Raw genomic sequence first — 18783 nt, 5'->3', positions numbered from 1 at the left:
CAAGAGCAGCCAGTTTCTTGAGGAGAATGCTGTGGGAAACAGTGTCAAAAGCCTTGCTGAAGTCAAGGTAGACCACATCCACAGCCTTTCCCTCATCCACCAAGTGTGTCACTTTGTCACAGAAGGAGATCAGGTTCGTCAAGCAGGACCTACCTTTCATAAACCCATGCTGACTGGGCCTGATCACCTCCTTGCCCTGCAAGTGCCGTGTGATGACTCTCAAGAGAATCTGCTCCATGAGCTTCCCTGGCACTGAGGTCAAACTGACAGGCCTATAGTCCCCAGGTCTGCCCTCCGGCCCCTCTTGTAGATGGGCATCATGTTTGCTAGCCACCAGTCAACTGGGACCTCCCCAGTTGAAAAAAACAGGACAGTTGAAAAAAACAGGACTCCTCAGTTGGAAAACAAAGGACACCTGACAAACACTGGACACCTGACAAATATCCCAAATATGACACTCGCTGTCTCATATAAACCACTTTATATCAAGTCTTATGTACAAGACACAGAGGGGACTGCCTGTCCAGTGTGCTTGACGCTGCTCTCATATTATTTTGTCCATGCAATTGCATCTTTCAGTTTGTACTCACAGTATATAACCATCATGAAATCTGGTGCAAGTCACATTTTCAGAGCATTTCAAATCCACATAAATAGCATTTACTGATTCATCTGGTTGGCATTGTCATTTTGAATATAAGCACGTTAGAAAATGGGAGAAAAAAAAACATCGTCTGAACTCTTCTATTTTTGCTTATTTTGTTTCATTTGACCTTTGCCAATTTTCATCATGCAGTGAACAAGATTTGAAGATGCATGGGAGGATTTTTCTCATAAAGAATGGGAAAGTACAGCTTAACAGTACCACTCTACACAAACTGTACATCATTACATACAATATTGGCTTATTGCTCTGATGAATGACTAGGCATTTTCTCTCTGGTGAACGATACGAGAGGTTAACACAGTCCCTTCATTGCCTGCTGAAGACTCCATGTGACCAAAAAGCTGGGACCTGTACACTTTTAGAATGATTCCCTAAGGTTAAATAAACTTTCCCAGAAGAAAACAAACAAACAAACAAACAAAAAGATTTGTTAAGGAAAACTGTTCATATGGAAAAACTCAACATTTTTTTCAAAAGCAAAGGGCAATGTTTCAGACCAGGCAACTGTTCTGATATAACACTCCTTGAATAGTGAACAGACATGCAATTGAACAGGTATTTCTTGGGTCTATATACAAACCTGCTCTTTATTTTGGCTTCAGCACTTGATAGTCAAACAGAGAAATTAGCAATTGCAATGAGCACAAATGGAGTATTTACTCAGTCAGTGTACTGTAACAATCTAGTAGACCTCACACTTACCTGAGGCAATTCTTTTTTTCATTTCAAGTGACACGTCAATGCAACATTGCTGTCAGTAAGGAAAGGGGCTGTCTTTTTCCAAAGCTGAAATTCATGGTACTGTAAAGGAAATCTTTCTGCTAGAGGCTATTTTACCATGCAGCAGACAGCATTCTGTCACGGGGAGAATGTGACACACCCTCAGTATCACCACTGGCCTCAACTGTGCCTGCCTGGGGACATTGGTTCCACTGAGTACTACTCGGTATCCTAAGAGAATGATACAACCTGGAAATGGGAAAGCTATTAAATCACTGTCCTAAAGAAGATTTTAAGAGTGACAAGGATTCAATATAATTTCATATGAACTGTAACCTGTACAATTTGTTAATGATCTTTCTACTTTACACACTATATAGCCTAGGGTAAACTATAAAAAAGTCACAGATAGCATATTAATTGTAACATCATGTACATGCCCCATTAGCATTAAAATCAAACAATTCTATAAACATGCAATTTGTGGATTTAAAATACATGAAAAAAAAAAAAAAAAAGAAAAGTGAAGCAAATGCACTTAGATGCAAAGGAATAGAGTAATTAAAATTTCCTTAATCTTGCCACCTTGTATGACTATATTACAATGTTATCTTTAAGTAGCATAAGCACATCTTTTTCTCCCTAATCTTTGCTCCACTTAGTCAGCTCTTCTTATTTAGAACTGTCCAAGTGCAATCACTACAACTGATGTACAATTCCCAGTAAACGTGCTCTGATCTCTTCTTACTTTCTCTACTCCGTATGCAGGTCCTGATTTTCCTTCTGCATATCCTGACCAAATACAAAGGATTTCATTTCCTTATAAGCTTGCATGTAATTTTATCACTATACTGTCCATATTTTTTTTTTCAATAACCTTTAAGATTTCAAACTAGAATATTTGACTGCAGTCTCCCAGAGACATTTTTATTTTTTTCTGTCCCTGTACTGAAAACCTGAGCTAAACAATTTATGAAGAACCGGTTGTTTTTTACTGAAGTGGTAACTGAAATTTTCTGTTTTCAGATTAACCACTCCCAAATTTACCTTGACTAAATGAAAGTGTCCATTAAATGATATGCACATGGAATTAGCAGCTGACAATCTTAGCTCACTTCATGTGTAACTTACATAAACTCAATTTTTGCATTCCAGCTGCTTGAATGTAGTTAGTATGTCGTAGCCCTACATTCAAGTCTTTAACAAGAACATTACCAGAAACACTCAAAGTATACTTCAAACACTTCAGTGATGATAGAAGGGAAGAATATATTCATATTGTTGAACTGTCCATCAACTTAAAACACAAGAATTTGCAACTGCAAATTCAGGTCTTATTGCAGTTATGAGCCAATTTGCAGTGACCAAGAAGTCAGAATCTCAGTCAAAACTCAGACATTTTGGTGGGGACCAGTTCTCTATTGAAAAGTACTATTTTCCTCACATTATTGATAGCATTAACCTTTGTTTACTGGGGTAACATTGTGAGATTCAGGTGCCTTGAGGTATTAAAGATACAGAACAATGACTACAGTAATTAAAGCCTTTGGTAGGGGGAGCAGTATGAGCTTAAATGAACATTTTCATGATAGTGGTACTGAAAAAACTAATGCCAGCCAGTCCTAAAATATTGTATATCCAGTGCTGCTGAAGGGATTCAAGTATAGATGTTTATTTAGAAGACTCATTTTTACACTTTATTATTAGTGTTATGCAGCAACGTACCGTGGAACTCTGCATATCATCTGTCCCTTGTCTGCATTCCAGTAGGAAGACCTCAGGCTTGCTGGGACTGAGAATCTGCTCTATGTGTTGAATGGTGACAGAGCCATGGGGTCTAGGCACCTTCTTCTTCTTCCCCCCAGAACTGAGTGAAAAGGGTACTTGGAAGTACATTTCCATTAAAAGATAAGGTTTTGGTTTTGATCTTTCATTTGCCTTCACTGTGATAACTATGCTGAAATAAATTTATTTTATAAGACCTTGTCTTTTTCCAAGAATTGACAAACAGAGTAATAGAAGCAAATTGTAGCCAAAACCAAAGATGTTGTTAGCAAAGCTGCTTTTAGTATGTAACACAAATAATGAATAGCCCTTTCAAAGTATTTGAGTAAACCTTTGGCATTAAAGTACTGTATTAACAATCCCCATACTTTAAACACTAGAGGAATAATGAATCACAGTTAAATTAGTAGGTATAATGCCACACATACAGAAACTACTGACTGTCACTTAAATAAGTGTTATCTTTATATACATGACTGCGAGAGTGTCTTTGATCATGTGTTCTTCTTTCAATTACATCTCAAAGCTGGGGCTTACCGAGTGCCACTTGTAACTTAGTAGTAATGATCATGGCATCTAGACAGAGAGTAACTGTGAAGCCAGGCCTTGAAGTTATTAGTCCTATTATCACCTGTGTATATATGTATATGTATATATATGGATGTATCTTCAAATAATATCTTCAAATAATATATATATATATATATATATACATAAATCTATGCATGAAGAGAATGGTTCAAGTCGTTTAGGTAGCAAAAATGCAGAAGCACCTTTGACAGTCTGTTCCCCTCCCCAACCTCCCTGCTTGAGCAAAGCATCTGTCCTAAGCAGATAACCATCAGTGGCAGTCATGATGGATTGATATGATGGATGATATCCTGGACTCTTCAGAGATAGAAAACAAATAGCTAATTTGAGCAGACAAGACTTTTTTTTTTTTCCTTTTCTGGAGTTATAGTCCAACATGCTTGGGCATTGTATGTATAATATCAGCATATTACATATTAATTCTACTAATTTCATACCTAAAACCCCAAGCTGACTGGTCTTGACCTGAGGCTAGATGTCACACATTGGAAGGAAGTCCTTTCAATTGTCATAAAACTTCACAAAACATGTTAGGGTTTAACTGAATACCGAGGAAGAACTACATCTAGGCCCAAACACTGAACTGAGCTGTTCACAATTATCTGCACTAAATATAACGTCCAGACCATGTAGATAGAAATTTCAGAAAAACAAACAAACAAATAATAAAACAGCAAACAACACTCCCCCAACAAAAGCACGTCATGAAAATGACTTTGAATACAGAGAAGCTCCCTGACACTGAAGACAGGGAAGGAAGGACGGAAGGACAGAAGGACGGAAGGAAGGAAGGAAGGAAGGAAGGAAGGAAGGAAGGAAGGACGGAAGGAAGGAAGGAAGGAAGGAAGGAAGGAAGGAAGGAAGGAAGGAAGGAAGGAAGGAAGGAAGGAAGGAAGGAAAGATTCTCATACAAGTTTTTTTTTTTTGTCTAGGAGCTAGACAAAAAAGTAAAATCATTTACTGGACTGCCAGGAAAAAAAAAAAAAGAAGTGTTAGGAACACTGGAAAACAAATGAAAAGCTAATTTTTATTTCTCTACTGTCTACACTGACTATGAAAAAAATTCCAAATTCCATCTGGTCTGCATCTAAATTTACTGGAAATATTTCTCTTCAGATAAGAAATCAAAAAAAAAAAAAAAAAGCACTTTTTATTTTTTATCACCATCTACATTACTTATCAAATTTCCATAAACACAACAAGAACTCCTTGATAAAAAATAAAGCCCCAGAATGAAGACTTGCAACAAAGATGCATTTGTCTTTACTTCCTGTATCAGAAAAAGAGGAATCACTGGATTTGTTGTGATTTTAACAAGACAGAGAAGAAGAACAAAGAGAAGAGCAAGGGAAATAGGGTCAGAGATCTCCACCTTTCTGATCTTGTGTATGCTGGGTTCCACACCACCCCTTCTTCATTCCTCACATCATTGGGTGCCCTACTCTGATCACTGAAGGTAGAGAGAAGCAAGGATCAGAATAATGATCATGAAAGAACTTCTGAATGCTTCTAGGATGGGTTTTGGTTTTGGGGGAATAGTCTAATTCTAATTGTAGGAAGCAATTAGACTAGGTCAGATGAATAGAGGTTCTTCAGTACCTCTACTTTATTTCTAGCCTTCTGGGTTATGGCACATAGTCAGTGGCCTAGTCAGTGCCCTTTTCACATTCACCATTTCTGAAATAAGTCTTGCATGTCCTCACCATAAATAACTATTTGACTTTTCCTGGAGTCTGACTAAAGAATCTCAACTATTTTGTAGAGGAGCATTTGTAACATTTACTTGTGCAGAAATCTTGGAAATGATAACCTAATTACTTAAAAGTCTTATTTGTTGAACTCATGTCTTTTAAGTCAGTTTGATGAATTTTGGGAGCATCAACAACTATTTCAGATTTGCATTTCAGAATGATTAAGTTTATAAATTCATTCAATCACATTGCATTCTTACATTATAAACTCTAATATTTTAAAATGTCATCCTGATGACATAGCACTAAACAGAAGGATATATCCTTTAACTTTCACAGTACGTTATATGAATATATAAAGTCAATTTAATTACAAATTCAGTTTAAGACATTTCAGTTTTGTGATTCACTTCATATAATGGCATGCTATGTTTAAACTACAGTAACTGTCAGTCTAGCTGATGGAATCCAGCAAATGATTCATCTGAAAAGCGACAACAAAACAATAACAACAACAAAACGCAAAACAACAAATACAAACAAACTAAACAATACCCAAACCAATTCATTTACTTAACAGTGGGCATTTGAGACACCCAAACATATCCCATCTAGCCTCCTCAAGCTCCAGGGCCATTTATATCATATTTTTGCAAATGTCTTGGAGATGTTCTTAGTGCCTCTAAAATAGTATTAGACGCTTATTCCTGTGTAACTAAATCAAGTCTTAGCTACCTATTTTAAGGTGATCTAAACTGAGCAGAATAGGAATGACAGTAGATAGAATGTAGATATTTAGCATATAGATTTTTAAACTTTGATATCTACAGGCTGTTTATAGACACAGAGGTAAATACTTGCATGACAGATCAAAATACATTCTGAAATCAGATATTAAGAGTAAATTTAAATGATCAATGAAAAAGTAAGAGGGTGATATTATTACTAACTATATAAGTTGGTTGCTCTGAATTCCGTTATAGGAAGCAAGAAAAAAAAAATCTATAAACAATCTTTGAAGACAAAATAGTTTTGAAAATATTTACAACTCATTTTAGTTCTTTGTATTCCATTTTCTCTAGTGCCTGGAGAAACATAATTTACTATTGACTTAAGTACGTAGTAAATTGAATTAATTGTATCTGTATTTTCTTTCCTCCACTTTTGCTAAAACAGCCACTTCCTCCATGATGTTATATATCTTTCAGTCCTTTTCCAAGATGGATAAAATTTGTTACTATCAAAGTGTAAAATGGACTAGATGCTGTCTACAGTCTGAGAAAGAAACTGTTTCTTACTACAAATAATGCATATTAATGCATCCTTATTACATGTAAGGATTTTTTCATCTTAAATTGCAGGTGCAAAAACAAACCTTTGATAGATTTTATTATTATACTGACATGAGCTTTGAAGGTTTTTTGTTTGTTTGTTTGGTTTTGTTTGTTTTTGTTTTTTTTTTTTTTTTTTTTTTTTGATTGGAAGTATTGTGACAAGAAGACCCATAGCAATCAAAGGCAAGTTTGGTTTGCTAGAAGTATGCCCATGGATGGGGGAAAATATATATAACAAAAACAAAACTAGCAAAATAGTAGAAGCAATATTCAGTTATTTGTCACTTCACTGTATATCAGCAAATATCTCAGCAACAAAAGAATTATTAATAAAAGAAACCTGGCATATTTAAGGCTTTCTACCTACTCAAATACACCATTTTCTTTTTCTTTCCCAATATCAACATTACCTTATTATCTATAACTACAGGTATTATATATTTTCCTCTCACTATAAATTTATGTAAATTTAATGAAGTCATTAAAATATTACCTTTTTTCATTATATACTTTCATGAAGCCATATCTAAACCAACTTTCTAGATTACCTCTTATAGGCTTCAGCCTTGGTTTTATCTTGTTTATAAAAGTCCATCAAGACTTTTCACTTAAAATCATTACCCTAATGGTTACCCTGTAAAATCATTACACTGCAGAGATCGTACTTCTCCTTTACCTAATCACTGCCATGCTGCTTGCTTTGTTTGTTTATTTGTTTGTTTTTCCCCAGTGTCAGGTTCTCACTGAGACAAGCAAATAGCTGACATTTACTGCAGTTTAAAAAGCATGCATAACTTGTATCAATTTAAAAATGAGAAGAGATACTCTGTTGACCTATTTCTCTCTTCTATATTAGGTATTTGCTTTGTCCTCCTGCAGTGTCAGAAAGACAGGGAAGAATGAGAATGAACAGATTTCAATCACTTGATTTCTAACAAGCATCAACTTCAAGAAAAACTCCTATCTTGTTCATTTCTAGGAACTAGCAGCTGTCTTTTCCATTTGTACAGGACATTTGATGTAAGCTCCAACAATACATCCTCTATATATTCCTATAGTTGGACTGAAAGCTATTTCTACTCACCAAGGTATCCTTATAGTTTTAGTGAAAAATGTCATGTGTCATGGGTGGCTGGCTAATCCACTAAGCATACACTGGAAAACGATCACACCTTGATCACCATAAATTACAGATTCCTTGTCATGGTTACTGAACACTTTTGTGGAAGGAAAGCACTTCGAAAATAGTTCAGACAAGCTTATAAATTGAGTGTAATAATGAATCACAGAATCACAGAATCACAGAATTGTAGGGGTTGAAAGGGACCTCAAGAGATCATCGGGTCCAACCCCCCTGCCAAAGCAGGTTCCTTAGAGCACATTGCCCAGGTAGGCATCCAGATGGGCCTTGAATATCTTCAGAGAAGGAGACCCCATAGCCTTCCTGGACAGCCTGTGCCAGTGCTCCGTCACCCTCACCATGACAAAGTTCTTTCTCATGTTGGTGCGGAAGAGAGTCAATTTCCCTGTTACACACAAACCCAATAAAAGCAAGGGAGTAGACCTAGGAAAGCGCATCTCCCTTGAGCAATAGATATTCTGAACTTACACACCACTCTGAGTTCTTGACTTTTTAACAAAGACCTGTTATGATTGTTCAAACATTTAAATAACTCAAACAATTGTAGATATCTCTTTTTTTTTTTTTTTTCCCTGTTATTCCTTTTTCATTGCCCCAAGTTTCTTGCTATATTGCTGTGTGTTTATTTGCTAAAACAAAACTACTTTTGTGTGTATGTGAGTACTAGTGCTCTAAACCAGTACCTCTGGGCTTCACTCAAAAGCATCACAATACATTTAAATCATGAAAACATGCAAATCTGCATTACAAACTACTTTGGAATATTTTTTAGTCTGTTTGAAGTGTTCTTTTTCTATTAATTACTTTACCACTGTGATACTTACTTAAAGGAATTAAGAGAATAGTAGGCACTTCTGAGAGTTACTTCTGTGCTAGTACATTTGGTCTTCATTGAAGAAAGCTTATTTCTCACATCCATTGTCAGTTTTCCTTGTTACTGACACAATTAATGTAACCAGGGAACCCATGCAGAATATTTGTTTTAGGAAAAATCATGGTTTTGAACTTTTAAGAGGAATTGTTGTAATTATGTTAATATCTTAATTTCATATATTTACTCTTTTCTGTTCTTAATTTTCAATCAGATTTAACATCTGATTGTTATCTGAACATTGATTGTTTTCTGAAGGAAAGTCAGTTTATATTTTATGGCCAGAGTCTATCTTAAGATAATAATTGGTTTAAAGAAAAATGTCTAAAGGAAAAAAATATATATATATTTATAAGCACATATAGGCAGGGAAAACACCCTTCCTACAATAAGTCAGATTTTATAAATGGTTGATAAAATGAAATTATAAATTCTTATCCATAAACATGTTTTACATTTCTCAAGATGATGAAGAATAGTAGTTGCAGAAGCTTGAGTTCTACTCAATGATCCTTGTGGGTCCCTTCCCACCATTTGACCACCATTTCACCCTTCTATGATTTCTATGATAAAATCAGAAAATACAACTGATATGAAGAGATATTTAACATACAGCTAAACAGCAAAGATTAAGGTTCATCCTAAAAATTGAGTTAGAAACACTGTTATGTTTGAAGCCTCTACATTTACATGTGAGAGACCATAGCAATGGTAATGAAGCTAAATACAAATTTTGCCAATAATCTGATTTTGTTTTAGCATTGTCTTTTCTTTCTCTTATTCAGATGTAAAACTAGAAAAATCTATATGCTTTACTGTATTTCAATCTGTCCTTCTTCCTCTAAAATGATAGATTGTACAGGAATAATAGATACAGTTAAAGATTCTCAGGCAGATGCTTTTTTTTTTTTTAATTATTATTATTTTTTATTCCCATAGTTGTGGTTATTCCCAGTTTGAACCCAGCAGTCAGATATTAATTTTAAACTTCAAAAATCAATAACATTGAATGAACTGCAGACTGTTTTTTATGGCTGATAAATAGCTAATACATATATCTTAAGTTTGTTAAAAGATGCAGAAGTTATTTTAGACAAATTAACAGACATCTGTATGTACTGGGTCTGGCTGGAATGTTAACTTTCCCGGCAGCAGCCCATACAGTGCCGTACTCTGTACTTGTAGCTGGAACAGCAGTGTTATCACACCAGTGTTGTGTCTACTGCTGAGCAGCAGTGGCACAGCATTGGGCCTTTCTCTAACCCTCCTAGGGGGTGGGCAAAAAAGTGAGGAGAGAAACATCACCAGGGCAGCTGACCTAAACCAATCAAAGGGATATTCCATACCATGTGGTGTCACACTCAGCAATAAAAGGTGGAAACAGGAAGAAGAGGGGAGGGGTGGGCTCTCGTTGAGAAGACGTCGGTCCTCCTCTTGAACACCGGCTGCGTGCGTTGAGGCCTTGCTTCAAGGACGTGGTCAATCATCGCTCATTTGTGGGAAGTAGAGAGTAATTTCTTTCCTCTGCACTTCCATATAGCTTTCATTTATTTTGTTTGTTTGTCTTCCTCCCTTTTTTCCCCTTTCCTTTTTATTTCCCCTTAGTTAAATTGTTTAGTTCATGGTAGTCTTTATTTAATTATTATAATTATTTCCCTTTAATTAAATTATCCTTATCTCAACCCGTGAGTTGTTCTTTGCTTTACTTCTCCCCCTCCTCATCTAAAGGAGGGGGAGTGAGAGAGCGGTTGTGGGGTTTAGCTGCCCAGCACGGTAAAACCACCACACTGTAATGCAATTTATAATACGTTAGTTTAACTTCTCTTGCTACTTATTTTTGTCTAGCTTGGTTTCTAGCCACTCTCATGTGTCTGAACAGGACTTGTTTACATGTATGTGTTCTTCACTAATTATCTCAGCTGACCAAACTAATTAATGTCTGTAAACATCCAAACACATAAGCTGTTACAAATATTCAACTGCAGAAAAGTAAATAGAATACTACAGCCATCATTATTAAGGACAAATGGAAAACAAAGATGTTTATCTCTATGCCTAAAGTGAGCATTTATTTTGCAATTGCAAAAGCAACCTTACTCTACAATGTCATTTTTAAAGCAACAAAGTCACTACTAAGATCATATTTAATTTGAAAAGACATCTGAATTTACGTATTTACCACCTTGTACATATACTGTACAAGGTGGTAAATACGATTTCTAAGCACTATTTAACTGACATAGTAATGCAAAACTCCAGTTGAATAAATCATAAAAAAAATATTTCATCTTTTGCAATCAAACCCATTGTAGCACCTTAATAAATCCCAATCCAGCCTTCTTCTTGGGCCCCATTGACCTGAGGTATTACGTCTAGGCTATTATTGGAGATACTATAATAAAAGTTTCCAGGAACGGAGAAAAAAGATTAAAATGGTAGGAAAATACCAGTTTGACAGGAACTACAATATTTTGCAACTATTTTGCAACACTAAAGGAGGTAAAGTTCGACAGAAATTGGTACATACTGACTACAATACCAGTTATGTATATGTGTATATACATATGTAAATAATTTCTCAGAGTTTGTGTTGAATATATACATTAACTCTTTGTGTGGCTCATCTAATTATAGTTACTTCCCGTATAAAGTAAACAACAAGCAACTGTGTGATGTCACAACCACAATATTTTGTAAATCCCACTTCCTTAAAAGTACAGAACATACAAGTTACAGCACAACGGTAAAGTGCTGTACCTGAAACAAAACACGCTATTTTATTTCTTCAAAGCACCATATAAGCGCGTATATTTTCTATCAGTTAGCCTTGTCCTTGTATCGATAGCTGAAATCTGAAAGCTATTTCTGTTTGTCTTCACTTCTCCAGCTATGGTTGTGCAGGAGTTCCTTGATAATAAGACTTCATGTTCTGAATTTCCTTATGGCAGCCAGCTTCCCGTAGGAAGAAAAGTAGGGATAAATAAATAAAAGTGAGAGTATTGCAAACAGTGGTTAATAAGGATGAAGGTTCTTTCTTTGCTTCTGAAGTAAAAAGAGACAGACTTCACTACTCTCCTTTGGCTAATTTTACTAGAAATGTGAACTCTTCTACTCAATGAAACCCCATGTTTCAACTGCAATATTTTCATTGTAGAAACTTGTTTCGTCCACAAGCTAGCCTTTTAATATTGTTCATTTATACATATATATATGTATATGTATATATATATGTATATATATATATACACATATATACATATATATATAGTGCCATATATGTGTATATATATATACATATATATATATATTATGTATATATATATATACATATATATATATATATATATATATATAGTGCCAGCATTTTAATTTATACCCTTCCTGTGCAATAGATACATTTCCTTTCCTTACTGTTGTCACAGGTATCAAAGGCACAGAACTGTGAAGAAAGGAGTTTGTGAACAACAAAATAGCTAGTACAGTATTGTCCCACCCCTTCTAGAAAGTCTGAAATGTTCAGGAGAACAGTTCTCCTTTTACCCATTTGCCCTTTACTGTCTGCCATTAAATGTACATGTACATCTCTTGTCCCTGCTCTCCTACACAAGCTGTTGCAAGCACCACACTGAACATTGGTTTGTTACTGGTTACATACCTTAACTGAGCTTCTCAATTGAGTCTTAAAAACTAGAATACATCATAACATCATTCTGAAGGTGTTTAAAGCCCTCTTAATGAAAATTATATAAATCTTCCAATCTGTAAGAAAAATCATTTAATTTCATATCTGCAATCTTCATCATGATCCCTGAAAGAAGTATAGTTCTTGTTCACTAATCCTTCTCCATTTTTTTTAATGGTTTATGAGTATTAAAATATAAAGTGGAAGCAGAGTTTAGTATTCTGCTTTTAGTGATGAGAGCAGAAGGCAGGTATTGATGTGAGAGTTTTTGCTATATTTCTATATATTTCTATATTTCTATATGTATTTCTATATACATATTTCTATATATATTTCTATATTTCTATAGCAATAACTTTGGAAGTATAGATAAAGTACATATTTTTTACCAGATGGCATCAACCCAGCCTCTTAAGGTAAGAGGAAGGGAAAAAAAACGGAAGAAAAAGAAACCGCTATACTACTGAGGAATTCAGTTTGTTTATTCCCAACTAAAATATTAAATACATAGTTACTACAAGAACATAAAATATTCAGTTTTAAAGTTGATTCTAAACTAGCATTCCAAACTGGCATTCCAAACTATTTGAAGGTAACCTTTAACTGTAAGCATAAAAAACAAAGGAATACATTTCTTTCATTCTGAGATAAGGATTCTACCAATAACCACCTTGATCAAAAAATTGAAAGGCTCTGTTAAACAAATCTATATCTGAAACATTAATATATAACAACAAACACAGACTTCTGGGTACCACTGTTCAACAAGCACCTACTTATTCTAGTGGATCTCAAGCTGAGAAGCTTTGTAACTTTTCGTAATATTCAAGATCACAAGCTACTTATTATTATTATTTTTAATCCAAAATCACTCTACACATATGAGCACTGACAGCTGGAAATTACATACATGTATGTGCTACAAAAGCAGTATGTATCTTAAAGAAGATTAGAAAAAGCCCTTACATACCCCCAGACTGAAAAGAAGTATGTTTACAAAAAGCATGAACACAAGTTGGCATGATAAACAAATGTTAAACAATGACTGATTATCATAATGAATCATTTATCTGTAATTGCTAGAAAGCCCTACATGAGATATTACGATTTTATTTGTCTAAACGAGTATTAATTATGGTATGTCAAATTGCACGATGGAATAACTGAATCATAAAATATACTGAGTTGGAAGGGAGCCACAAAGATCATCAAGTCCAACTCCTGGGTCCCCAAAGGACCACTCAAAAATCAGACTGTATGTCTGAGAACATTGTCCAAGAAATTCTTGAGCTCAGGCAGGCTCAGTGCCATGACCACTTCCCCAGGGAGCCTGTTCCAGTGCCCAGCCTCCCTCTCAGAGAAGAATATTTTCCTAACATCCAGACTGAACATGATGCATCTTTATGCTGCTCCTTTGAGTCCTGTTGCTGTCACCAGAGAGAAGGAATCAGCATCTGCCCCTCCTCTTCCCTCATGAGGATGCTGTAGGCTGCCATGAGGTCTCCCAGCAGCCTCTCCTCTACGCTGAACAAACCAAGTGACTTCAGCCACTCCTCATAAATCTTGCTCTCTAGATCTTTCTCCATCTTTGTAGCCCTCCTTTGGATGCTCTCTAATAGTTTTCTCCTTTTTGTATTGTGGTGCCCCAAACAGCACACAGTACTTAAGATGAGTCAGAACCAGTACAGGGCAGTGCAGGACAATCACTTCCCTTGACTGCCTAGCAATGCCGTGCTTGATTCACCTAAGGATGCAGTTGGCCTTCCTGCCAAGGCTGCCAAGGCACATCATTGACTCATATTCAACCTGCTATTGACCAAAAACCCCAGGTCCCTTTCTGCAGCGCTGCTTTCCAGCTTCTGGTCTCCCAGTCTGTACATATTGCCAGGGTTGCCCTGTCCCAGGTGCAGAATCTGCCACTTGCTCTTGTTAAACTTCATATCGTTTGTGATTGCCTGCCTCTCTAATTTGTCAAGATCCCTCTGCAAGACTTCTCTATCTTTTACAGAGTCAATAGTCCTCCCAGTTTAGTGTCATCTGCACTGAAACAGCTAAACACTAAAACATCCTAAACACTTTCTCATACTATATCCAAGTAATTTATGAAAATGTTGAAGAGAAGTGGCCCTAATATGGAGCCATGAGAAACCCTACTAGTGACTAGCCACCAGACTGATGTAACCCCATTTACTATATACCTTTGAGTCCAAACCATCAACAATTGTTCACCCATTGTACTTTTTTTTTTTTTTAATCTAGCTGAACGTTTTGTCCCAAAGGATACTGTGAAAACCAGTATCAAAAGCTTTACTGAAATTCAAGAACATCATTTCATTATTTCATCAATTCATTACATCAGTTGGCTTCCCTCGGTCAGCTAGATGGGTGACCTAGTCAGAAATTACATTTTTTAAGCAGGACCTTCCCCTTCTGAACCTGTGTTCTCTGTGATCAATGACCACATTGTCCTTCATTTTTTTTTCAATAATTCCCATAATAATCTTCTCCATAATTTTACCAGGCATTGAAGTGAGACTGACAGGCCTGTAATTACCAATAGTGTTGCCATTTTCATGGCTACTGTTACACACTCATCTGAAAACATATTAATCTAAACACATATAAATGTTCTCCTTTAAGTAAGTAACACAGTGTGTAATATTTTATGATTTTCTTATAAAGAAAGCCATCACCTTCAGAAGAAAAAACATGAAGAAGACACATGCTGAAAATACTATTGAATAAATGATGCGATCCAAAATGTCTCACAGGTTATATAAGGGGCTCAAAGAACAAATGTTAAAAAAATAAATCTAGTAAAAACAAATCCTTCACCACACACAACCCTGACAGCGTTCCTTCCCTGCATCCCTTCAAATATAAAACTGTAGGAGACACTAAATTTCACAGGACTTCAGGTTCTGCTAAGATATTTTTTTATTTTCCTTGCAACATCAGAATAGTTTCATCATGCATTCTCTTGTCTAGTCCCTCAGCTGCCTTACTCTTTTTCTTGTGTGTGAGTAACAACATCATTTTACAGATATGTGCAGAGAAAAGAACAGTGCTTCATCTGTTTGCCTATGAACAATAACCAAATGTTTCAAACCTTTGAACAATTAGCAGTGACTCTTCCCTGTACCTCTTACGTACAAATTCTAATTTGCATAATTTCACATCAAATGAAAATCTAGCATAAATGCATGAGACAAAAACAAATTGCCTAGCTGATTTTTTTGAATGCAAAGACCTGGAAACAATACCTTACAGCAAAGCATTTTAAAAATTCAAAAAGTAATTCAACTCTTGTTGGAGCAGGAATATGAATCTAGCCCCAGTTATGGTCATAAGACTTGATGCATCAGAAGGTTAAATACCTTTGAAAGATATCTGACATGGAGCTTATATTATCAGGTTAAATAAACTGTGATTATAAAGGATATGTGCCCATAAAACTTCTGAAACTTCACCATAATGATACTCTGTTTTCCTTGATGCAACTACTTTTTATCAAATGACAACTTTTTACAGGAAAACATGTACAAAATTCATTTAAAAAGAAACTCAAACGTGCAAAGGGAACTTTTAACTCTAGGAGAGTGATTGTTGGAGTTAAACCAGAATCAAACCCAACAACACAGGACCCAACATCCAGTCCCACCCACCTTATAAATTTTGATGCTGCCATATATAACCTAAAGTTAAAAAATATACATATTCAAGACATTCAGCAACAATTTCTAATTAACACAAAACAAAACTTCAGGGAAAGGAATAGGAAGAGGAGAAGAAAAAGGAACAAACAAAAAATATTTTTCTTTGCATAGAAGTCTCACTATTATGAGCCATGCTTGGTATCTGTGTTATTAAAATGCAGTATATTAAAATCCAGTACCTTATCACACATGCATAGAGTCCGCTGTCTTGTACCACTGTTGGTCGAAACCAAATGGAATCTTCTTCTTTGCTCATTCTAGTTCCATCAAAAGCTATAGGTTCCTCAAAATCTCCCGGTCCAGAGCTTTTGTACCACATCAAACTGAGTCCAGCACTTTGTGCTAGGGAGTAATTAGCTCTAATATATCCATAAAAAAGTGCACATTTTATACGAACAGGTTCTCCCACTAGAACTTGATATTTCTTGTAATCCACAGACCAGTCAGTGCATCCATCAACTAAAAGAGAAGAGAAATTAAAAGATATTACCAGAGAGCTCAGTTTATATTGCAAGCTTTATTAGAGCGTACTGCATTTATGCAGAGCGTACTGCATTTGAGACAAAGTCCATTGAGTGAATAGCAGTAATCTTCTGATCCCTGAAAAATTAACTGTATTTTCACACCATTTATTTCTTGTACTTTTGTATGCAGAACAAAGTTAATAAGACAATTTTCATTAAATGCTGATAATTTCAGAGATAACTGAGCAATTGTTCTTTTTGTTTTGTGGAACTCCAGCATGAGCAGTTAGAAAATACTGAAATTAAACTGATGCAACACGGAAGCCATGTGGGACACAGGGTGTCATAATCACTGAATTGCATTAATCAAATAACTTCAGGATAACAATGTAAAATAAATAAGCATTACTCAAGAGATGTTAGGACAAGGAACTGCGGACTGAATCAAAAACTATGAAAGTTGGATTTGAAGGAGTTTCTGTTTTTAAGCTGTCTTAAAAACAGAAACAAGAGAAAATGTGCAAAAAAAAGAGAGTGCCAGGCTCTTAATTCAAATTTCTGATTTTCTAGAAGTTCACTGCAGATTTCTTAAAATGATTCATGTTTTTATTTTTTCCTGTCCTGATTAGAAATAGTTTTATAATAATTTTCATATTATTCACCTGTTGAATAATGTCAGACAATATCAATACTGTTCCAAAACAACTGTTCCTCAGAAGGCAATATCAGAATTCTTTCGCTTTCAAAAGAACAATCCCTCCCCACCCCCCCACTCCCCCCCCAAAAAAAAGCCCCACAAGATTTTTAATAAAAAATACCAAAACAACTAAAGGAGAATATAAACTTAATTCCTACAATGCTTTCCTTAACAACAGTTTATGGATTTCATTTGTTTTGTTGGTTGGTTACTTGGTTTTGATTTGTTTCTTTGTCTTTTAAGGTGTTAAGTGAGGAAAGTGTGCTGCTGCCTGGCTGCAGGGGCCTGCCTGGTGCACACTGACTCTACCCAGACTGGGGGATGTGGCAGCTGTTTCCAATTGGAAGGTCCAACCTGTACCAAAGCTAAGGACATAGCTAAGGACATGGCCTAGAGACGCACTGACACAGATAGAGACACACAGACACACTGACACAACTGGTCACACAGGCTGCCTCACCCAAGGCCTGCTTCCTGCAGAACTTACGCACAGGACACAGCTAGCTGAGACCCCTTGCTCCTCTCCAGCTGGTAGAGATCAAAGTCTACTAGCGAAGGCACATACAGGGGACATGCTCTAGGTTCACAAGCACACACACATTCACAGATTCTTCCAGTACTGGCACAGCCACCTAGCACCCCTCTCCAGATCCCGAGCCCCATACCCACTTCAAGTTCGCCTACTCACTGGCTGGTCCAGCTTGAAGTTTGCTGCACAAACACAGCACTTGCACCCTTGTGCACACCACATTCACAGGTCTCCCTAAGCATACTAGCATGGACTCCCTGCCTACCTGATACCCCAGATACCCAAGGCCCTCACTACTCCCCATCTGGTCCAGCTTAAAGTTTGCTAGTGAATACCTCCACCCCTTTCTGCCCCCCCCCACCCCCTTCCCCCTCCCTCCTCTCCTCCCACAGAGCAGATTGGCAAAATACAGGCATGTGCCCCCTCCAACAGTGGCACCAGGCTGTGACCCCCAGCCCTGTTGTCCAGCTGACAACATGGAGCTCACACTTGCCTCACCCATTCTGGTCCACACAAGTAGCTGGTTTGGGAAAAGACATTGTTCCCACCCCATGTCTGGGAGCAGAAGACTCTAATTGCTCTAGCAGCTGATGCTGGGACCCCCCTCTCTCCAGTAGCTGGCATCACAGGCCAGGGGTGTCCAAATCCCTGGTGTCTGACTCTAGTAGTTGGCAGCAATTCCACTTACATACAGAGAGGCCTCAACAGCAGCTGGCACTTAATCATTGCAATGCTCATGCACATGGGAGAGAGACTGTGAATATGCACAGAGAGTTAAGAAAACATTTAATGAGATAAATAAGATAGGACAGACTGGTGATCGGGCACAAAGCTTGGCCATACAACAGCACTTACTGGCCCCAATTTACACATTGGTCTTTTTCTAGCCATCCCT

At 36.5% G+C, this 18783-nt stretch overlaps 1 protein-coding gene across 1 annotated transcript in view; it reads right to left on the bottom strand.

Moving 5' to 3' along the window:
- IL1RAPL1 (interleukin 1 receptor accessory protein like 1) overlaps window positions 1-18783 on the bottom strand; it is a gene marked incomplete at its 3' end in the record, with an annotated part of 758136 nt that overhangs the window by 341017 nt on the left and 398336 nt on the right. Inside the window, exon 3 of the mRNA XM_082779239.1 lies at window positions 16378-16657. Coding sequence (XP_082635365.1) covers window positions 16378-16657 — 280 coding nt within the window. The remainder of the gene's footprint in view (window positions 1-16377; window positions 16658-18783) is intronic.

This window comes from Aythya marila (genome assembly GCF_965140915.1).
Source record: "Aythya marila genome assembly, chromosome: 1".
In the NCBI taxonomy this organism is placed as follows: Eukaryota; Metazoa; Chordata; class Aves; order Anseriformes; family Anatidae; genus Aythya; species Aythya marila.
This window is presented reverse-complemented; position numbering and strand designations above follow the sequence as displayed.